The 23,368-nt window shown below is 46.8% G+C and overlaps 1 protein-coding gene across 1 annotated transcript in view; it reads left to right on the plus strand.

The window, feature by feature from the left end:
* The window catches only part of kiaa0825 (KIAA0825 ortholog), a 148,719-nt gene that overhangs the window by 19,917 nt on the left and 105,434 nt on the right, over positions 1-23,368 (plus strand). Inside the window, exons 3-9 of the mRNA XM_064937848.1 lie at positions 2,023-2,191; positions 2,380-3,040; positions 14,446-14,619; positions 16,038-16,126; positions 16,307-16,531; positions 19,269-19,546; positions 22,386-22,536. Of these exons, the coding sequence (XP_064793920.1) occupies positions 2,023-2,191; positions 2,380-3,040; positions 14,446-14,619; positions 16,038-16,126; positions 16,307-16,531; positions 19,269-19,546; positions 22,386-22,536 (1,747 nt within the window). The remainder of the gene's footprint in view (positions 1-2,022; positions 2,192-2,379; positions 3,041-14,445; positions 14,620-16,037; positions 16,127-16,306; positions 16,532-19,268; positions 19,547-22,385; positions 22,537-23,368) is intronic.

A 23,368-nucleotide genomic window follows, 5' to 3' on the forward strand; every position in this document is an offset into this window, starting at 1 on the left:
AGCACTATGGGGTGCTCTCTCTCGGGTTGGCTTAGCCCAGAATCATCTCCTCCTACGACGTCTACCAATGCGCTCAGCACCTATAGCTGTGTCTCAGGTTAGGTTATTTTATACCAGTCACTCTTGTACCCAATAGACTAATTAACCAGATGCGAAGAAATCCTCAACGAATCAAGTCTACTTCAGAAACCTACAGTAGAAGAGAGACTCTTTGATGACACAGGGTTACATAACATTAAAGCAGGTTTATTCAAAATTCCAGAAACAGGCATAAAAAAAAATCCCAGATCAATCAACCAATCACAAATGATAAGCAAGAAAATGATAAGCAAAAATGTACAGTAAATGAAATTGATAGACAACCTTCAGCGCCCTTAACTAAACCCCTTTTGGGGTGTGCCAATAAAATATATATATATTTTTTTTTAACCTTCTACAACTCTATAAACAGTTTGTTGGCTCCCCCCTCAGGATGATAAGTCCCTCAGATGGTGTCTAAAACTTGAACAACTACTTCACTACAGACCCTGGTTCGATTCCAGGCTGTATCACAACCGGCCATGATTGGGAGTCCCATAGGGCAGCGCACAATTGGCCCAGCTTCGTCTGGGGTTAGGGTTTGGTCGGGGTAGGCCGTAATTGTACAATAGAATGTGTTCTTAACTGATTTGCCTAGTTAAAAAAAGGTTATATAATAAATAAAAAATACATATATTTTTTTTAATCCAGCAGTCGACAGCAAGCTCAGAGTTTTTTTCCCCGTCAAAAAAATCTTGGCTCTTTTATTCCCTCCATTTTCCTTTCTGCTCACTCATTGTGGTTAACACCTACCCTAATGACGTATCTAGTAGTTGACACCTAATGTGGCCCTCGTTCAAAAAGGTGCTTTTCCGGCCCCTTAACCCCAAACTTTTTTTTTCATCTAAACAGGACGTCCATCCACTTCACCCCTAATCGTTCTAACCTGGCAATTTCCAGATCACGCAAACATCCTTATGTACCTTATTATTAACCTTAACCCTTTAAACATTCATTCTTAAACATGAATCTTCCTTACCGCACTCAATTACAATCGTACTCCAACTCAATGTACCACTCCCATTGCATCTTAAACATCCACCAGCTTAAACATTTCATCACTGCAACATTACAACGTTTCAACGTTATAACCTTTAACCCTCAACCTCCTGCTGGCCCTCAGGCCTTAATTAAGGATCTAAGCTTTAAAAAAACAATTGTTTATTAAATGCCTCGTACTTTAAAGCAAACAACATTACAACATTACTAACTATTTTACGGCATTACTCGAATCACCCTTATATATTTCCCAATGCTTTCAACCTTTAACATTTAACATATTTAACCTTTAATCACTATTTTAATGCATTATTTGACTGATTTTTCTTCTTTTCTTGAATCAATGTCAATTCTCTCTCAATGTTCATTCTTCTTTGTGCTCCGTGCGCATGTGAAAGGGAAACGTCTTCACGAATGTGTGCATGGGTGGATGCAAATGTGTCCCTAAAACGTCAAAGAGAACTCGGCCTTAACCTACTACCCTTGATAAGATAGAGGTAGTCTGTTAATATTTATAGACCGGCGTGTGTGTGTGTGTGTGTGTGTGTGTGTGTGTGTGTGTGTGTGTGTGTGTGTGTGTGTGTGTGTGTGTGTGTGCGTGCGTGCGTGCGTGCGTGCGTGCGTGCGTGCGTGCGAGCGTGCGTGCGTGCGTGTGTGGCGAGGGGATGCGAGAGAAGTGACACTGGGAGATGCACTTGTATCGGACGTGTGTAACACCACTTCACACCAGACACTCAGTACACACACACACACACACACACAGCCGGTATATATTGATGTCTGTGTTCATTACTGCTGATGTGTCTCTCTCAGGGTGTGTGTGTGTGTGTGTGTGTCGGCGGGGGGACAGGGAGGTGTGGGGAATACAGTACTGTTATGCAGTATGTGATGGAGGTGACAGTCAGAGGTTTATTGTGAGTGGCGTGTGTCTCTGTCCCTCTCCAGTATAGAACAGAGTCTGAAGGAACTGCAGGGGAAGATGGGTGAGTCCTGGACGGGGGAGCGTCCACCCACCCCCACGGAATGTCTGCAGTGGTTTAACCCACGGAACCCCAGCACCGTCAGGCCTGTCGCCACAGGAAACCAGGAACTCATGGATTTCCTGAAAGCTCTGGTAACAACACATCATGATAATAATGATGAGAGAGGGGTGAACCTACAATGTACAACGCTATGTAGTCACTAGCCAGTCAAAATGTGCTTAACAATAACCATCCATAAAATGAAAAAGATTTGCTGATTGTATTGATACCTATAAACATGTTGATAGCTCCTCCGTGAACCATCCTTCCTCCTCTTCAGCTCCAGTACCTTAGGACCGAGGAGGAGGGGCGAGAGGACGTGACCCTCCAGCTGCTCCACAACATCTCCTCCCAGTGTGGTGTGTCCTTCCCCAAAACCACCCCCTCGACCACCCCCCAGCAGCCCGGCCCCTCGGCACACACCTCGGTCCACACGGTCAGGGACGACAGTGCTCTGGAGAGCCATGAGGTGTGGGATGAGGTAAGGCTCCGGCTGCGGCGCCACCTGCTGGACAGACTTTCCTGTCCCCTCCCCGTCCCTCAGCGCATCTACTGTCTGCAGCAGCTGTTCTTCCTCTACCCAGAGTGGGAGGTGCTGACGCTCTACCAGGGCCTGAGGAGCCAGGCTGTCCTGTCTCTGCTCCACTCTGCCCTGGCCTCCAGCCCCGGTGTGAAGGAGACGGGCTTCGACAGGCTGGCCCTGGGGCTCCGTGCTGCCGCCCCAGCCCTGTGCTCGGCCCTCAGGGAGGAGCTCCAGGTCCTCAATGGGGTGGCCAAGCCCCACACCATTCTGGGTTTCCTGAATGCTGCCTACCTGAACACTGTGTCCCAGGAGCTGGGCGCCATGATGGAGAGAGAGTGTGAGAACGCCCTAAAGGACAACACTACGCTGAGCGGTGTCAAGGGGAGGAAGAGCTCGGCCAGGACCAAGGCTACTGTAGGTCAGTGGAGCAAACCTCTTACTCTCTCTAAACTGTACCGCACTCTCCCCACTCACGCACTGTAAGGTTCTGCATTTATTTTCTTCATCAACCTTGTGTTCTGTTTCTTTGTGCTCTTGAACCTAGCTTTGTCTTTCATTTTTGTTCATTGATTTCACCTGTGTTCGTTACTCACATGGTGTCATTAGCTCCTTATTTAGTTCAGTTCGTCCTGATTGTGCCTTTGTGAGGTATTGTTCATTTTGACTTTTCCTAGCTCATTTGTGAGAACCAGTTATAGCCTTCAGTCCTAGTTTTGATTCACCTGCCTGTTTGCCTACCTGTGTATGACCTTCTGCGAAGGCGAAATAAATACCTGCCGCGATCTGCTCTTGAATCTACACCTTTTTCTCCCTGGAGTATTCAATGCACACACCAAGCACTGGAGAAGGAGCAATCCTTCTCTACATTCTTTTAAATTCCATTCACTTGAACACAAGTTGGGGATTTTATTCTTTTACTACAGAGTGCTTCACTTAAGGCTTTCTCTCGTAGCAAATCAATGCAAACCAAGGGTAAAAACGATCAAAGATGACCTTGGTAGTGAGCACATGCCTTGTAACCTATCCTTCACAGCTAATGATAAGTCTCGGAGTTGATGGTTCCTTACGTTATCGCCCTTGGGCTAGGGAAAATAATAGAATAAAACAGCTGAGAAGTATTTACAAAAATTTGAAAGGACGTCATTTTTCTTGTGTGGGAGGAAAGGAGTGATGTATAGAGAGACTGGGGAACAAAACAAATCTGTACATGGTATGTCACATCTGATAGATCCCCTTATACTCTATGTTTGGCTCTCTGATTGGCCTATTTATGGGATAGATGGTGTAACCATCCACAAAGTAGACAACTCCGTTGTTTACTTTCCCAAAATGGTGCATATGTCAGGCGTGCTTCCTTCTGGGGATGGGAAGTGTGCTTTTTACATCTGCCACTCTTCTAAACCCACAGCCGTCTCTCACGCTCTTTCCCTCCCTTCCTAGCTCCCTCTCTCCACCTCGCTCCCGCTCTCTTTCCCTACCCTTAAACATGAGATGAAAGAAGGCAGCCAGGATAATTGGCCATGCGTCAGTGCGGCGGCTGTGGCTCCGGCTACACACCTACGTGCCGCTCAACAAACCGTCAAATGTAGCACCGGAGGCAGAACATCTCACCAAAGGGAAGCAGCGCCCGCAAAGTGTAACGACACTAAAGCGATGCAGTTTTTTTTGTTGTTGCCCCTTGTCATGTGAGTGCCTGCTCCACCGCAACTACTGTGGGACGGGGATCGGGGCTAGTTTTTTGCGGGGGTCACATCAACGAAAGACAACAGTAGACACCCAAACATCAACAGATCCACCAAGGACACTGTGGCCTAGTCGGCGGAGTGGCTTCACGTCACTTTGGTGGTTATCTTTACCCATGGATCTTCAAGGGCCGTGTTGACAATGATGACACATAGAAAAACAATATGCATATATTCACTGGATGCATACGTTCTCAGATCCCTATTATCTCCCTGTAGCGTGTTTATTGTTTATTTCCACCTATCTATTTATCTGCTGGATTTTCAATGGAGGGATGGGTAATGGGAGGGGAGCCTGGGAGGCAGCCGGAGCCTGTGCTTCCTTCCCAGAGCTCTCCCAGGGGAGTGCAGTCTTTGGCATCAACTACTGTCAAACCACTGAACCATTTAACAGCGTTCACATCAGCGAGATGTGACAGTTCTTTTAACCCCTCTCTCTGAATGGGGAAGCGCTGACATTGTTCCCAGACAGATGTGAGTGTCTCAGCCCTTTGTAGCCCCTTTTCTCGCCGTCCCTCGCTCTCCACCTCCTTTCTACCCCCCCCCCCCCTCCCCTTTCTCTCTCCTTCCCGGTAGTAATGGGGTGATCAGTAGGACTCTGGAGTCTGCCGGACAGATTGACTGGCCAGGAACAATGCAAGCTTTAAACCTTACTATCACACCTCACTGCGTCTGGACAGGAAAGGGGTAATCAAGTAGTGTGTGTGTGTGTCTGTTTGTGTGTTCGTGCACGTGCACGTGCATTGCTATCTGCCAGGTGGTCTGTCGTTGAAGGTGCGCAAGTGTTTGTGCAGCGTTTAAGTACCTTCGAGGAAATGTGTCATTTCCATTATGTCTAATGATGACATGCAGTAATTCGGCAGAAAAATAGCTTCTTACATAAGCCTAATATATACATTATGTAAATTGCAGATTTTCCAAATCTGCAAATGAGTAATTGCTTCCCAATTTGCGTACTATAGAAACAGAACACACTTTTCATGTACACCATGGAACGCAATACACCTGGCTTGCCTGCTTACACGTCCATCGACAAACTTGTCCCAAGCAATCATTCAGCACAGCTCGAAGAGTCTCCATTCACACACTGAAGGACATCTGCATGCTCCCCGAGCTATGAATTCCATTCCCAGGTCCCACTAATTCTCTCCGACTTGTGCCGTGCGCTATAGGAAGTACCGCGTACAGAAGGCTTGGGTTTGAACGTGTGCAGTAAGCACATTCTCACCTCCACCCCCCTCCCCCCCCCAGTCCTCCTCCTCCCTCCTTGCCTCCTTCCTCGGCTCTCTGAACTCCCTGCAGTCAAAGCGCACCAGCCTATTCAGCAGGGAGAGTGCTTTCGCAGTGCCAGAGATAGCTAGTACTGCTACTGCTGCTGCCTCCACCACAGGAGATTCCTTCTGGGGGTTGGGGCTACTTGGGAATGGTGTTTGTTAATATTTAATAAGAGCTGCTCTTCACTAGATCATATCTGTGCAGGGGTTCAGACGCGGTGTCTGCCGGGCCGTGCACATGAATGTAGCCATGTAATTACGGCAGGAGGAGGAGGGGGGAGGGGGGGGGGGGGTAGAACCAGAGGTTTTTATATGCCCAATGCTCTCTGTTTACGGCTGCTGCTTCCCATTGTGTAGCCACAGCCCTGCACATCCCTACGCTGTCTAGAAGGTCTGGTTTAAGAGCTGTGGGTTCACGACCTAGTGAGGGTTGGTTTGTTTACTGATGTTAATGAGGCTTCATTACATGTGTGTGTGTGCGTGTGTGCGCGCGTGTGTGTGTGCGTGTGCGTGTGTGTGTGTGTGTATGTGTGTGTGTGTGTGAGAGAATCTTTTATGTGTGTTCACCATTTCACTTGAGATTTTATGAATTCCACTATGTCCCAGTGTCTCCAAACCCTAGGTCCGTTGGAATTACTGCAAGACTAAACATGGCACTGTGTGTGTTTGTGCGTGTGTGTGTGCGCGCACACGTGTACGTGTGTGCGTAGTACGTGTGTGTCAAATCCGGTTCCATTTCCTCCGAATGGTCACAAAAAGCTTTTGTGCATCACTCTTGTTAAGCTCAAGCATATCAACAAACCACTCCAGTATTCCAGCACCTTCTTTCAGAGGGAGTAGAGCAGGGCTTATTGAGAGCACAGACAGGATAACACTCTGCTAATGTATGGAGTCCTAGAGGGTCCAAGAACACGGTACCAAAACAAGTGGCCTGTAATGAAATGTTCCCACACAATGCAATACGTCGCCTCTCTCCATTTGGAGCTGATTGGCTATAGAGTACAAGGAGAAAGCTGACAGCAGCCTTAGCCTGGCCACCGTACACCCCTCCCCACCCAACCAGCAGCCTAATCGAGCCTGGCCACCGTGGGCAGTTCTCCCGGTGCCCCCCCTCCCCCCCAGCTCCGTTCTGACCCTGCCACCCTCACGCAGGGGGCCAATCAGCGCCCTGGGAGCCGTGCCTGCTTTATACCCCCCTTAAACTGCCGTGACACACATACACACCGTCCACCCCACCTTGCATCCGTCTCCTCTGAGTGCCATCATGCACGGGGAGCGGGGTAGGAAGGAGACCAGCTTGATGTCGGAGTGAGGGAGTCCCTGAGCTCTGCGGTTTATATCTGCATCTTTGTGGATATCTGCCTTCAATCCACTGACAAACCCTTTGTTGTTCTGTCAGTGCCAGTCTGCGGAGAATAGCACCCGGCGATCTGACTGCATGATAAACTTGTCAATGGGCTTTTGATATGTGTATCCCGCTCCACACAGAACTGGAGTTTTTTTTATGACCAGCAACAACGTACGTACGTACGTACGTACGCACGCACACACACACACACACACACACATCTCAGCGCCTGTCTGAGTTATTGTAATCATGGGTGGAGTTGAGACGTGAGGCTTGAGGCCAGCTAACCATCCCTGGCAGAGTTAGAGAGAGCAGCCCTGGCAAAGGACCATAGAGATGTCAGCCACGCTACAGGGAGAGAAAGAGGGAGGGGGGGTGAGAGAGAGAGAGAAAGAGAAAGAGAGAAAGAGAAAGAGAGAGAGAGAGAGAGAGAGTGTGAAATTAAATCAGTGGCTAAATTATTGCGTGATTGCCCATTCCCAACAGACTCTGGCAACATTTGGAAGAAAGTGTCTAATAATTGGTTTTTCGACCACGTCAGACACATGCAATTCCCCTCGCTAATGGGTCTGTTAGGTAGTGCCGGGCCTCCGGGGTCAGGGAAGGACAGAAGACGGCCAGACAACAAGCCAGTGCACCCCACTCTGACGACTGAGGGAACAAGAGAGAGAGCGAGAGAGAAAGAGAGAGGGAGCGCTGAGGAAATGAAGTGGTAATAAGTACAGCCCAAAGGGGAAATGCACTTCAGTGTGAGTTTAATACATCAGGCCCGGGATTTGGCAGCCCGCCATACAGCAATTGTTTACATTTTTTGCTCACTGGCTGCATCTGTTCTGTTTTGTAAACGGCACTAAACTATCCGCCCGTAAACACCGGAATCAATAACAACTGCTGAGGGAATTCCCTTCCCTCCCTCCCTCCCTCCCTCCCTCCCTCCCTCCCTCCCTCCCTCCCTCCCTCCCTCCCTCCCTCCCTCCCTCCCTCCCTCCCCCTCCCTCCCTCCCTCCCTTCCCCCTCCCTTCCCTCCCTCCCTCCCTCCCTCCCTCCCTCTGTTTTCGTCCCCTCCCCTCTCTCCCTTTTCATGCCAGTCAAGGGGAGTGTGACTGTGACAGTAATGTTGTTCAGCTCAGGTGGAACTGCCGTGGAGGAAACTGACGGTTTTCCCCCCAAATGGATGTTTGTGTTCCTTTGTGTTCCAACCAAGCACATGCTGTCTATCATTGGCCACCATCCTCCACAATTGATAGTACATGTTGTCTTTACTAGTCGCCTTGGTCATGACTGTGGAAATAAGAGCATGACCTCACTAGCTCCTCCGATATGTCGCCCTCTTGGCTGTGTTCTCACAAGGGCCATGCAGCTATCCATCACCACACAACACCAACTGCAGTATGTGACTCCATATAGCTACGCTATACTACTGTTTCAATGGCTTGTTCTCCAAGTTAGGGTCGTCTAATATCCCCATGATTTCCTGGCACAGTCTTTTACCTATCACTCTCAATCAAAGAAATCTATAATTCAGGTGTGATACAATAGTGATCATGTCCGTTTTAGGGCTGCAATAGTGCTAGTTCCCTGTATAGTTTTTCTGTAGACTGACCCTTAAGTGAACCCTACCGTGTCACTCCCTGCCTCTCGGTGCTCTCTTGTCGATGACACACCTGGGTGCCTTAAGCACCCCCGTTTGGTTCCACCGTGTGATGTGACACAGGCATAATGACCTTTAAATGGCTGTATCCTGTATAGCAGTGAAGCCAGAGCTATAAATACATATAGTTCATATAGCAATGGGTGTTGGAGTAGACAGGGCTGTTACACTCCAAGGTCATGTGTCACGGTGTGAGTGTTGGAGTAACGGAGAGACGGAGGAGGGGAAACAGTCTTCCCGGGTTCACGGACAACTCACCTGAGAGAATAGAGAAGGGAACAGTCAACAGGTTGCCCACTCAGGAGAGAGCTCTTTATTAAGAGGGGGTTGTGCCTTGGCGTTTCTCTGAGACACATCACATCTCGTTTAGATGGTTTGCTTGGAGAGAGAGAGAGAGAGAGAGAGAGAGAGAGAGAGATATGAGAGAGAGATATGAGAGCGAGAGAGAGATGAGAGGGTGTTTGTGATCACTGCACGGCAGGGGAGGTAGAAACAGAGATGCACTTTCTCTTTTACTGTGAGAAATATTCCTCACCAAGAGATTCATTATTCACAGACATGACTACATTTATTCCAAATTTTAACATATTAAACCCAGAGGAAAAACTAAAAATAGTCATGGGTGAAGGAGCAATGGCTCCTCTTGCAGCCAAATATGTATTTGCCTGCCATAGCCTGAGGGACACTGAATAATAACATCTGCATAGTAAATAGTAACTTACTTATCTTTAGTGTTATTGTAATGACTATTATTGTTATTACTATTATTGTTATTACTATTATTATTGTTGTTCATCATTCCAAATAGTAGTGGTATGGATAGTAGGGTGATGGTAATGATAGCAGTTTAATGGTGGTGGTGGTAGTAGTAGTAGCAATGATGATAGTAGTTGTAGTACTGATGTAAAGATAACAGTTATTTAGTTATAAGTTAGTTATAGCTTCATTTTCCATGTGTATCTTTTTATATTTATTGCAATTCTACTTATTGTTGTTATTTTTGTATTTCATTTTGCATTATTATTTACTACCATTTTCTATTATTATTTGTTATTGTTTATAATTTTATTACAATGTATACTGTATACAGAGAGAAAGAGAGAGAGAGAGAGGATCCCCATTATCTACTGTATAGAAACACCGTTTACGCAAGTATTCCCTCCCCTTAACATGTTAGCAGCTGGCAGCGATTACAGATGTGGATTTTTCTAGGTAAGTTTCTAAAGTGCTTTGCACACCTGGATTGTACAATATTTGCACATTATTCTTCTTCTTGAATTGTTCTGGTGGAAAACAGACTGAAACAAGTTTTCCTCTAGGATTTTGCCTGTTTTTAGCGCGATTCCGTTTCTTTTCATCCTAAAAAACTCCCTAGCCCATGACATACCCATAACATGATGCAGCCACCACCATGCTTGTAAATATGAAGAGTGGTACTCAGTGATGTGTTGTGTTTTCCCCAAACATAATGGTTTGTATTCAGGACATGCCCATTTCTTACAAGTTGAAGTGCCAGTTTTGTCAGTGTTTATTAACCTCTCTAGGGTTGGTGAGAAGGCTAACGTCCCATCAGGCCAACATCCGGTGAAACTGCAGAGAGCTAACATTCTAAACACACCATTTGTTATATTAAACATTCTTGTAAATACATGTATCTTACACTTATTTAACCCAGCCGCTGTGTCAGATTTCCAGGACCTCAACTAGACATGACTGCAAAGTCCAGCCCCCTTCAACTTTTTCAACAGTTTTTCACCTCGTCAGTTGTTGACTCCCTGGTGTCGAATACGAATAAGTACGGGGCTAAGAAGCAGGCAGGAAAGAAAGAGGCATGGAAGACCATTTCCATGTCAGACCTTTTCTGCTACTTTTCAATGGTCATTTACATGGGGCTGGTGAAGTTGAAAACTCTAAGGGACTATTGGAAAACGTCAGCTCTCTATCAACTGCCTTTCCCCATGACTGTCAAGTCTTGTAAAAGGTTTCTGACTATCTCACGGGCGCTTCACATCAGTGACCCAGAAGTTGATGGGGAGAATGACAAGAAGAGAGGCACACCAAGTTTTGATAGGCTGTGCAAAATCAAAACTCTCTACCCCAACATTGATGAGGCCTGCAAGACCTATTTTCAGCCAGCCCAGAACCTGTCCATCGATGAGAGGATGGTAGCCTCAAAGGCCAGAATCAGCCTCAAACAATACATGAGAAACAAACCAACTAAGTGGGGTTACAAACTGTTTGTTTTGGCTGATTCTGTGTGTGCCTACACTTGCAATTTTGTTGTTTATGAGGGGGAAAACAGTTTTTGCTACTGGTAATGGACTGAGTTATGATTCCGTTATGGAGTTATTGGATTTTCAACTGCTGGGGAAGGGCTACAAACTGTTTGTGGACAACGTCTACACAAGCCCTACCCTGTTTACAGAGCTGAGGAAGCGGGATGCGTGGGCTTGTGGCACCATTCGGACCAACAGAGTGGGCTTTCCAAAGACAAAGGTGAACGACATGCCTAAGCGGGCTGAGCGGGGTACCATGTGATGGATCCGTGAAGATGGCCTGCTCTTTGTGAAGTGGATGGATACCAGAGAGGTGGTCATGTGCTCCAGTATCCACAAGTCCTTCAGTGGTGATCACGTCGTCAGGCGTGTGAAGGAGGGATGGACCACAAAAATGTCCCCATTCCAGCTGTTGTGAAGGACTACAACAAGAGCATGGGAGGTGTGGACCTGTCAGATGCGCTGATAGGATACTACAATGTTCTCCACAAGACCTCGAAATGGTACAATAACTTTTTTCTATCATCTCATTGACATTGCTGTGGTGAATGCCTTCATCCTCCAGAAGGAAATGGCTAAGAGCTGTGGACAGCCCCCCCATCTCACAGCTAGCCTTCAGGGAGCTGCTCATCTAGGAGCTTGCTAGCTACAGCAAGTCCACTGTAGCACCTTCTGTCCCCTCTACCTCTGTCCCTTCTGCTCCAACCAGTGGTTTTCACCTGCCCAGATTCATCTCTGCAGGCATGAATGTGCCTCAGGGCAAAAAGGGCACCGTAGGGAGACGTCGTTGTGCCCTTTGTCGCAGGAAATTCCCCATCACCTGCACCACCTGTTTAGTAAGCCTTTGCTTTACAGCAGAAAGAGACTGCTTTGGGACATGGCCCCAGCAGCACAATATTGTGAAGAGGACTGAAGGTCTTCACAATATTGTAAATAGAAAATATGTAAATAGTTACCCTTGTTAATTGTTTGTTTTATTATTACATAAATATATATATTTTTTTGGGGGGGGGGTGTTAGAATAGCATTTATGTATTTTGTATAGTTCTTTCCTTGTTCTTTCCTTCTTTCCTTCCAAAATGTATCACTGTACCAATTCGGCCACTTGGGTACATTTGGGTACATTGTGTGGGACACCTGGTTGACTTCATGCTCAATGTCATGTCTGTCCAAAACCTTGCTCAGGTATTGTTGCCATCTTATGTTCTTCATTGAAACCACCCCCAGCATCCAATATGTATTTTTTGGCTGTTCTTGGTCATTTGAAAGATGATGCAGCAACAATTAAAAACAGAAAACGTATGTTTATTTCCTTGTATTTTCTTCTACCAGATCTATTGTGTTATATTCTCCTACATTCAATACACATTTCCACAAAATTCAGAGTGTTTCCTTTTAAATGATACCAAGAATATGCATATCCTTGCTTCTGGGCCTGAGCTACAGGCAGTTAGATTAGGGTATGTCTTTTGGCAGAAATTGAGAAGAAGGGGGGGGGCGGGTACCCCAAAGAAGTTAAATTACTCCGTTTATACCAAGTATGTTCTCCTGTGCCTGACTTCCCTGACACCAACACGCACCTCTTACAAGGACACGTGTATCTTTGTAGTGACTGGGACTATTGATACACCATCCAAAGTGCTATAACTTTACCATGTTCAAAGGGATATTCAATTTGTTCCCCCCATCTTCCATTGGTGCCCTTCTTTGCGAGGGCATTGGAAAACCTCCCTAGTTTGTGTGGTTGAATCTGTGTTTAAAATTCATTGCTTGACTGAGGGACCTTACAGATAATTGTACTGTATGTGTAGGGTACAGAGATGTTATTGTTATAGCAAACAGAGTGAGTCCATCAATTTATTATGTGACTTGTTATGCAAATGTTTACTCCTGAACTTATTTAGGCTTGCCATAACAAAGGGATTGTCCTTATGTCCTTTTCCTGCCCTTGTTCGGTGTTAGTTTACACCAGTATAGGCTGTTTTCGGGTTTTCTTGTTACGTTTGTTGTTTTTTGTATTTTGATTCGTGTTTACTTTTGTTTATTAAACATGGATCGCAATCTACACGCCGCATTTTGGTCCGACTCTCCTTTTCATATAGAAAACCGTAACAGTCAATATGACTTGACCATGATAATTGACCGTCCAATGTTAAACCCAGGAGTTTAGCTTCCTCAACTTGCTCAATTGTCACACCTTTTATGTACAACTCCAGTTCAGGTCTAAGAGAACCGTATACAATGCTTTTGGTTTTTAGATGCATGTACGACCAGTTTATTGTTAATTACCCATTATGACACTGACTGTAACTCCTTGCTAAGTAAGAGTCTCGGTTAGCTCCCTGGCTGTAGTTGCTGTCTCTCTGTCTCTCAACCTGTACAGAGCGAGTGACAGGCGTGTGTGTGTGTGTGTGTGTGTGTGTGTGTGTGTGTGTGTGTGTGTGTGTGTGTGTGTGTGTGTGTGTGTGTGTGTGTGTGTGTGTGTGTGTGTGTGTGTGTGTGCATGTGTGTGTGTGTGTGTCAGCCAGGTCGTCGACTCCCACTGGAAACCATTACTGAGGAGCTGCAGAGCCATGGGCCTCTGCTGCTTAATCTAACTCTCATACACACACACAAACACACGCACGCACGCACACACTGCAGGCATACACACGTACTTGCACATGCCAACACGCACATTTGAAGCATGAATATTGTTGCAAGGTGACCAGCGGAGCACTGGGATAATCATCTAGGAAGAGTGACGCGTGCAAATGTAAGGCGAAAGCCGTCCACAAATAAAGATGTTTACCAGTCCCGCCACACACTCTCGTGCATGATTAAGCCTGGAGACGAGGGAATGGAGTGTGTTGTCATATTTTCCGATTTTGTTTAACAATGTGACAAAATGACATTAGGATCGAGAGGCAATAGTTGTCGCAATTATTGGAAGCCTCTTCTTATTTTTTCTCCACACTCAATCATGGCCATGCTTTTATAACGATGGCTAATGCCGCGCTGATCCATTCCCAAATGCCTTTGCAGTGGAGGAACTCGTTTAAGCAGACACACAAAAGTATTTGTTCATGTGTCTGGGAGTACAGCAACACATTTCATCGCCACCCATTCTTTGGCTTAATGCGGAACATCCCCTGGGTGATGGGTTTGGCAGCTTCAGAAATGGGAAATCCATATTTGCTGAGGGGGGTCATCCGCGGGTTAGGGGGAGAGAAAAAGTTTGTGCCGAGGATGTGTGACTTCGTTAGGAGAAAGTTTTTCCTTTTTTTGTTGTTGTTGGAGTGCTGGGAATTGTGCGGGAATCGATATTCATAAGGGGGTGTAAGGTTATACTAAGGTGGTAGAGGGTGTGATATGATGGAGTGGAGGTGTGTGTGCATGCGGGCGTGCGTGCGTCTGTGTGAGTGTGTTTGTGAGGGCGTGCGTGTGTTGAATACCACATGAGGTTGAATAATCCTGTAATATGAAATGACAGCCTGCTAGTGACAGATCGGCTAAAGTGGTTGTTTTCTCTGTGTAACCTCGTCCACCACAGCGCCTCTGGAGCTGCCCCCCAGGAGAGACAGGAACTTCAGCCTAACATCTCACCAGCTGAGGGTCCTGACCCAGCTAGCCTGCACTCTGCTGGGCCTGGAGAGCCAAGTGGACGAGCTGGCCACTCAACTGGCATTCATCAACTGTGCTGGGGAGACTCCCTGCAGTGTGAGAGGTACACAACCGCTACAGAAACACACACACACACACACACACATACACAAACACCAGTGCATGTCTGCGTGAACTGTGAATATAGACTGCAACAGTGATGTCACATCCTTCGCAACAGTCTCCACTGATGAGACTGGAGAGAGAGAGAGAGAGAGAGAGAGAGAGAGAGAGAGAGAGAGAGAGAGACAGAGACAGAGACAGAGACAGGGAGAGACAGGGAGAGACAGGGAGAGAGAGAGAGAGAGAGAGAGAGCGAGAGGGAGAGAGAGAGGGAGAGAGAGAGACGGAGAAGGAGAGGGAGAGGGAGAGAGAGAGGGAGAGAGAGAGGGAGAGAGAGAGGGAGAGAGAGACTGGGACAAGCACACAGAACACCAAACAACAACATTGCATGCTTTTGCACACGTAACTTGCCTGGACATACAGTCTAAACCGACTGCATCCTCTCCATGTGTTATTGAAATGTGCACTTTTAACAGGGAATTATCGTTGTTGCCGTACAAGTCTTTGCCAGCCATCTCCTCTTTCCCCTCTGAACTGGAGCAGGGAAGTTAAATGAAAGCTTTTGGTGCATGTAGTAATTTCCATAAAGGTTACATTAAAAAACAAGACATGCAGAAAGGCTCGATTTACAGAGAAGTAAACAGCCTTTAAAGGGCAGTTATCCAAATCATTAATTCGAGGCAATCAAACGGCTTAATTACCAGAAATTCATCAGATGGGCTTAAAGGTCAAAAAGTGACGCGCGGGCTGCTTCCTCCCCTCTTCCGCTCCGCGCGGTCTTGTTCGGCTAAATTGCCTCGCCTGGGGTCTCACTTTTCCGCTTCTGATTAGGAAAACGTGGCCTTGATGTGTGCTCCTTTTAATTTGTTCCCCCATACACCCGTCTTATCCTCCCCCTCACCCCCTCAAAGGATTAGCCCAGTTATGGCCGTTGCTATCTGGGTTCAAATCAACTCCAAGCCCCAGATTTAGACTAATAAAACGCTCACTGTTGCATTTGACTTAAAACTTGATTTACTGCTCACGTCGTCATTTGCTTGTCACTTTTACTGATGGGTTTATGTACAGTTATGCAAAGCATTATCCATGCTGCCCACCATTTACCATGTGATATTATCGTGGACATTTCAGCAATACTTTTAAGAATTATACAGTAGCTATATTTCCTGAATAGCCTATTGTCTCAAAATATGCGTTATCGATGAGTTTATGTCATGGCCTTGTCTTTAGGTTGATGGCCATTTCATTTATCTTAGCTATGGGCTTGGAGATTTGGCCAAACCGATCCATCTGAGACCGTATTCCAATGTTGAGACTCGTTTGGAATCCATATCTGTTTCTGTTGATAGGAATATTGAAAAAGACCAAAGACGACTTGGATATGACCACTGTGGAATCCATATCTGTTTCTGTTGATAGGAATATTGAAAAAGACCAAAGACGACTTGGATACGACCACTGTCGATGGTAGCAAGACCACGGCAGAGACGCTCTTCCAGAGTCCGGAGGTGAGACTGCCCTCTGCTGCCTCGGAGGAGGCACTGCAGCTTGAGCAATAAACCATTTTTCTATCAACTGCTGCAATATCACTTGATTGAACATGTTTCTGACTAATCAGTTTCTTTAGATGTTCATTTTGCCCTTTCCTCGTGTTGATTGGTTGACCTTTTGTATCTTCCTGGTCGTAGGCCATTGTTCTGGAGTTTGATTGGAGGACTGCTTTCAGGAAGCTGGTGCCCCATATGGCTCACTGTGTCAAGGTGGTGCTGGAGGATGTGTGCACCAAGAGTCTGCAGCAGGAGGAGCTGTCACACACATCTGGCTCCGCCCACGTGGTCCTGACTAGCACACCCCACGGAGATGACTCCTCCCTCACCTGCCCAGAGAGGGACCGCCCCAAGATGGTCGCCAAGGTAAGCATAAAGATCAACACAAATATGTGGGTGATCCGTGTGAAGAAAAAGCAGGCTGTGTGACAGAGGCAGCCATATCTGTCTTCCCCCAGCCCAGAAGTATTTTTTCCTGCTTAAGTCCCCACCGATCAACCCTCTCTCCTCCTTAGATCAAGATGAACCCCCCCCCTCATTCATCACCATCATCCCCTACTCCAAGTCTCTCTCTTATATTATTGTTCTTCACTCATACCTTTCTCCCCCCCCCATCCATCCACTTCTCTCTCTCCTCGTCCTCTCCTCTCCTCTCCCTAAACCTCTTTGTCCGTCCTTGCCTCATAAGAAGCCTGTGTTGTCTCCCCTCCTCCTCCTCCTCCTCCTCCTCCTCCTCCTCTAGCCCCTTACACCGACACTCGTTTTGGCTCCTCGTTGCTAACGAGTGTCAAGACTTTGTCTCCGCTCAAGACCTGTACAACATATTTATGTGTAGGTCAACGCTTAAAATATGAGAGCCTCTCAGCTCAAAGGTTATACATGCATATGCATTGAGGAGCACCCACCGAGACCTTATTTTTTTTCTCTCCCTTTTTTTTGACATATGCGTGCATGTTTGAGGCGAGAGCAAATTACTATACAAGACCCGAGCATGAAATGTGGCCGGTTCGAAAGCATTAGCCGATCAATATTTCACTCATTCATATGCATACCTTTGTAGCTTCATCCCAGCTTCAGTTGCATGACCCGTTCCGCTGCCCACATTACCATAAATAGGTACAGGTAACTGCCAAAATAGAGGAAACGCTTGAGTAAACGAGGGGTTCAAAGTACAGGATATTGAAAGCAGGTGCTTTCACACGAGTGTGGTTCCTGAGTTAATTAAGGAATTCACATCCCATCATGCTTAGGGTCATGTATAAAAATGCCTAGTTGCCCATTATTTTGGCTAACATGGCTAGGTTAAAAGGGTGTGTGTGCATGTGTGTGTAAGTCACCGGTTCTCAAACCAATTGAACACTTACGGGAGATTCTGGAGCAGCGCCTGAGACAGCGTTTTCCCACCACCATCAACAAAACACCAAATTATGGAATTTCTCATGGAAGAGTGGCCTCGCATCCCTCCAATAGAGTCCCGGACACTTGTACACTCTATACCAAGGTGCATTGAGCTGTTCTGGCTCTTGGTGGCCCAACGCCCTATTAAGAGACTTTATGTTGGTGTTTCCATTATTTTAGCAGTTACCCGTGTAAGTCCGTTAGTTTGACGGCGCAACGTTAACGCTTGCTCTTTCTGCATTCACCCCTGCCTGTACACTCAGCTGCCTGTAGCCTCGCGTTACAAACGTCTCATAGAAACAGAGAGTGATCCGATGCGTGCCTTACCTCTGTGTCATTTCAATCACCTTGCAGTGGAGTGCTCCTGTAAGACCTGTCGCGATCCGTATCTTTGTTCTGAGCTCGTTAAGGTTCAGTCTATAGTCCATAGGTTCAGTCTGTAATACTGTCAGACCTCCTGCCAGTGTTACAGTAAGTCAAGTAAGGCAGTGTGAATGTAAAACAAAATGGAACTGAGCTGATATATCCGTGCTGCCACTATTGGAAGGGCTTTGTTCTGGAGAAGGGAGAAAATACATTCAGTGCTTTTCCACACTAAGGGCAAGCCAACTCCTGCGGGAATTTAGGAAATATATGAGCGTACCTGGCCATGTTTCACTGCTTTTAAATCACACTGGCACATAGCTCACATATAAAAAGTAGGGTGAACTCATTCACACACGTGTGACTCTTTGGCATTCGCTGACCCTCTGTCGTTATTCTCAATGTGCTCTCAATGGGAAGGGTTGTGTGTGTGTGTGTGTCAGGGTGATGTCTCTGTGTCTGTCTCTCGCTCTGTGAGGTCATTCATTTGACACTGTCTTTCTACATCCTCTGGTCAATCCTCTTACCCCCCCCCCATCCTCTTCCTCACCCTCCTCCTCCACTGAAAACAACCAACCATCCTCCCCCAGACAGACCACACCCAGCTGCTAGGCTCCTCAAGTATCCTGTCCTTTCCAAACAGAAAGGTGCAGCACGGCCCAAACAGAAAGGTTTCCCCGGGACCGATGTGGAAAAAAGGAGACGTGCTGCTTCAGCTGTCCAAGCGCTGCGGGAGGGGAACTGGAAGACGTTCAGTCACTCAAGCTCCGGCCCGGCCCGGCACCGCAGCTCTCCGCTGTCTTTCAAACTGGATCCCACTAATAAAATGCACATTGGAGACATTCTTTCCCTTGGGCTGGACAGGAATAGATGTATCCTGATGTTATGAGCGGAGGTGTAGATGTGGTAGGTGATGTCTGCCAGGGGGACAGAGGTTGAGGACCAGGAGGAAGAGCTAAACACCTCTGTCACAGGAGGCTGCTGAGGGGAGGATGGCTCATAATAGTGGTTGGAATGGAGTGAATGGAACGGTATCAAACACATTGAAACTATGTGTTCAATCCATTCATTATGTTCCGGGCCATAACTAAGAGCCCCGTCCTCCACAAATTAAGGTACCACCGGTGACCTCTATAGCTTTGAACCATGACCTTTCAGTTAGGGGCATGGCTAAGATGGGAGTGTAAAAGCAGAGAAACAAAGGTGATTGAGACGGATTGTAGTTTATAGCATGCCTTCACTGAGAGGCACCTCATGTCTATGCTGTCACTCTCGCTCTCGCTTTCTCTCTCTCTTGTTGGCTTGGCTCTCATCCATCCCCACTCTGTTCCTCTCTGGCTAGTTCTGTGGCGACATCATGGGGGAGTGTGATGCCCTCCTGCCCCTGGCGGAGGCGTGTGGAGATGCCGCCCTCCTGGAGGTGCGCTGCAGCTTCGTGGAGGTGTGTGCCTGGGTCACGTCTGCCATCCTGGGGCGTGTGGAGGAACGGGCAGGGGAGGTGCCCTCTGCTGCCCCCTTGAAGAACCTTATTGCTCTGCTGGGCACCAGTATGTACATCCACCAACGGCTGTGTCACTATGAGGCCCAACTCAGAAAGACTAACCCCACCGCAGCCAGAGTGTGAGTCTGTTTAGACTGCGTGTGTGTGTTTGTATACTGCGTGCATGCGTGCGTATGTGTGCATTTGTCCCTCTGTTTGTTTCCACACTCAAGAGCATAATAGTTGTATTAAACACCACCGACTCCCCTTGTTCAACAGTCCACCTTCCAACTCCCTTCTCAGTTCCATAATTACGACAACCCTGTGTCATGGCCAGGGTAGGGTAGGTTACTTGCTAAATGTAATCCATTACAGTTACTAGTCGCCTGTCTAGAATTGTAATCAGTAATGTAACTTTTGGGGTACCCAAAAGTAGTCTGATTACGTAGTCTGATTACGTGCAGTTACTTTTAGATGACTTTCCCCTCAAGAGGATTTAGTTGAAGACAAAAATGTATGTTACCAATTGAACGGCATCTATTGCAGGATAAGTCAATGTTAAAGTTTACATAGCTGGCCCTATATGGATGTTCAATTTTACTTCATGGTTTGGTTCTGTGGGCTCCCGAGTGGTGCAGCGGGCTAAGGCACTGCATCTCAGCGCAAGAGGTGCTTTCTACTACAAATAATACGATTAAATGATGACTTTACATTAAAAACCAAAGTCTATCAGAATTCCAGTCATACCAATAAATGTTATTCCCCTTGAGCTTCAACAATAGGACTTGGAAGTATAGATTAGCCAAATTGTTTTACCTGAGCATGACCCCAAAACGAAGGATTTATTAGCCAACCTTACGCTGTTGTCATGAAGGACTGATTGGGCTCATTGATTTGAGTTGCAAAAGAAATGCTGCACTCATGGAATGGCATGCTTTGAGCACTACAGAGAAGTGCTATTTACATGGGAAAAATGAATGCCATATGCTGCTGCATTTGCTATAGGCCTTTTGTTTACCTTTTTGTTGGTGACACTTTGATATCTTGATAATTTACAGCTGTTTAAAGGGCAAATCCATAGATAAAACAATAACAAAACCGTCAGCCCGCCTCTGTTTTGGTAAAAAGATGAGGGATGGGCCCAGAGAATTAGAACCACTCTCAGATGAATAGACAGAGCTATTGATGCAAGGACTGGCCATCCATTATATAAAAAGTATAGTTTTAACCATGTTACAACCATTGGAGTAAAATAAGCTTATGTTTTGGGTTCTCATGGAGTGTGACAGTTGAACTAAGCTCATGAGGCATTTACAAGTTATATTCTTCAAGAATCTATGGGTATATCCATTGATATATAGTTCAAAAATGAATGTAGCACCTACAGATGGCCCCTTTAAGTCTATCAAACGTGGACGAGTTTGAGCATGTGTCCATTAGGCCAATGGATTTCTTTTTTTTTATCCACATGAGTTAGATTGTGCAATAAAAGCCCCATTTTTATTCCGTAGGCTGAGATCTGCATTATGCAGCTGTTGCCAGAATGTATTTTTCACTGTGGCTGTAACTGGTTTCAAAAACAATGATTGACAGGCAGTGTAAACTGCTTGAATTCAACCATTATTGGGTTCAAATACACATTTAGATTTGTGAACAGCCATCCACAACAGCCACGATCCATAAGGCGCAAATAGCTAAATGAGAGAGCAGCAGTGTGATTCACATCATTGCGCTCCGTAGATATCAGTAATAAGTGATATCCGTATCGCCGTAGACTACACCACCACTGTCATCCTGACCTCCAAGCGTTTATTCAAGTTGGATCAACTTTGGACGCTGACAGCAGTCGCACCATTGGAAGACATGGCTTGGACTGTAGCCTCCAAAAGCCTATTCCTGCACTTTTCCCGCCAATCCATCAAACACATTTGGTGTGACATCATAGTGGTCTCTGACTTGTGGTCAGACTCGCTCAGGTGGAACAAACTTAAACTTGCAGCTTTTTTTCATGCTGATTTGAATGTTATTGAGAAAACAGAGGAGTGCCAACAATTTCTTTTTTGAAAACATCCCATTCTGAATGTAAAAGTAATCCTCAAAGTAATCATCTAGTTTTTCTAAAGTACCTATAATCAGATTACAATATTTTTGCTGCTAACATAGCGGATTACAGTTACCATTTTTTGTAATCCCTTACATTTAACGGATTACATGTAATCTGTTATTCCCCAACCCTGGTCATGGCTAAAAGAAAACTGCACCTCCATGACAACAAAGATTTAAAACAAGCAGAAAGCCATAAAAAGCCAGGGGGTTCACCAGACATATTTTCCAAAATATTCTGGGGGATTTATTGATGTCCAGTGTAGTTTCTCAGCCAAGGGAGATTGTCAGAGCACTGCCAAAGGTACTAAAACTCTGTAATTGAGTTGTAAAGAATCTGCATATCTGTGTGCGAGCGATCGCCTGACTGCACCGTCCGTTCGTCTGTCTGGTGGAATGGAGGAGATGTGTTGGTTGGAAAACAGATGTTGCCTCTCAAACTGAGCCAAAGGTTAAAGGCAGAGGAGAGTGAGAAGGCTACAGAGAGTCTGTGTGGCCTAGCGCTGACAGAGAGGGCTGGGGAGCAAGATGGAGAGAGTTTGGAGAGAAGGGGGTGGGCTGTTTGAAGGGGGAGGGGCTAAGAGAGCAGGGAGGGAGGGAATTAATGGAGTGGTTCTAATCACAGCCATTTGTGAATACATCTGGCAGATGTATTTACCTCCTAGTACCCCTTTTGCCACTGCACTCCACGTATCCCTCCTCAAAGTGCCCTGCTTGCCCATGTGCCCTACCTCTTCCCTCACGCCCCCACCTTCACCTGCCCTGTGGCCCCTCACCCCCAATTCTCTTGAACTGCCCCCTCCCTCCCCTTTCTTTGGCCCCTGTGCAATCCTGTTGAAAGGTATTCCTGCGTGTGTGTTGTTTGTGGCCCTGCAGCCCCATGACACTGCTGCCCATCCAGAGGTACCAGGATGTGACGGAGGGCCTGAGAGAGCAGCTGACCAGCTACTGTGTCCAGGTGTGCACCAGCACTATCCTGCAAGACGCAGAGAGCCACCACTGGGCTGACCCCAAACCCTTCTACGAGGTGAGCTAGACCACAATTACTGCATGGTACTCTACTGTAGCAAGCGTTTCGATAATGCTCTCTGTGCTAATGGAGATTCTCTGCTGGTATTTGTCAGCAAGAAAGAGTAATGGAGTCTTGTAGTGTTTTTGTGTGTGTTGTGTGTCTATTCAAGGTTGATGTTTTTTGTCGATACAACTATGAAGAGCTCTCTCCCTCTTTAGATGTATTCCCAAAATGCACTCTTTGCGTTATCAGCACCCCCTTCCCCTCCCGCCCCCAAACTCAGGGCTCCACTCTCAGCTCTCCCAGCACATCTGGGGCTCCCGTGCTTCCCTGAGGGCTGGGGGATCGAGGCGTCTGCACTGTGACCATCTGGAAACAGGGCTGCTGGAGCCCCTGTCCAAACCATACCTATGCCCCCTAAACCAACCCAGAACCCCCTCCCTCCCTTGCCCACTCCCTCCCTCTCCCTCCATTCCCAGTCACTGAGGTCAGACAGGCCTGCTGTGTGCAGGTGTGTTTTCCTCTGTCTGTCCTGGATCCTGGAGCTCCAGGGAGGCAGCTTAGCTCTTCCGGCCCAGACCCAGCACCAAGACCCACAACCTGGCCAGGCCCAGCCACAGACAATTCTCAGCCACACATGCACTTCCTCTTGGTCCTGGTACAGATTGTAATTCAGGGGGGTCTGTTGGGTCCAGAGGCAGAGGATGGAGTCTTAATCCCGGACGTATGGTCATGCTCTCTGTCCAGAGACAATCCCTCAATGATTTGCTTGGGGGGAGGAGGGGGAAGAGGGGGCTGAGATCATTACTAGATGTCGAACATGTTGTTAATAATCTCTCTTTGGTCA

The sequence above is a fragment of the Oncorhynchus masou genome, chromosome 25 (genome assembly GCF_036934945.1).
Source record: "Oncorhynchus masou masou isolate Uvic2021 chromosome 25, UVic_Omas_1.1, whole genome shotgun sequence".
Lineage (NCBI taxonomy): Eukaryota > Metazoa > Chordata > Actinopteri > Salmoniformes > Salmonidae > Oncorhynchus > Oncorhynchus masou.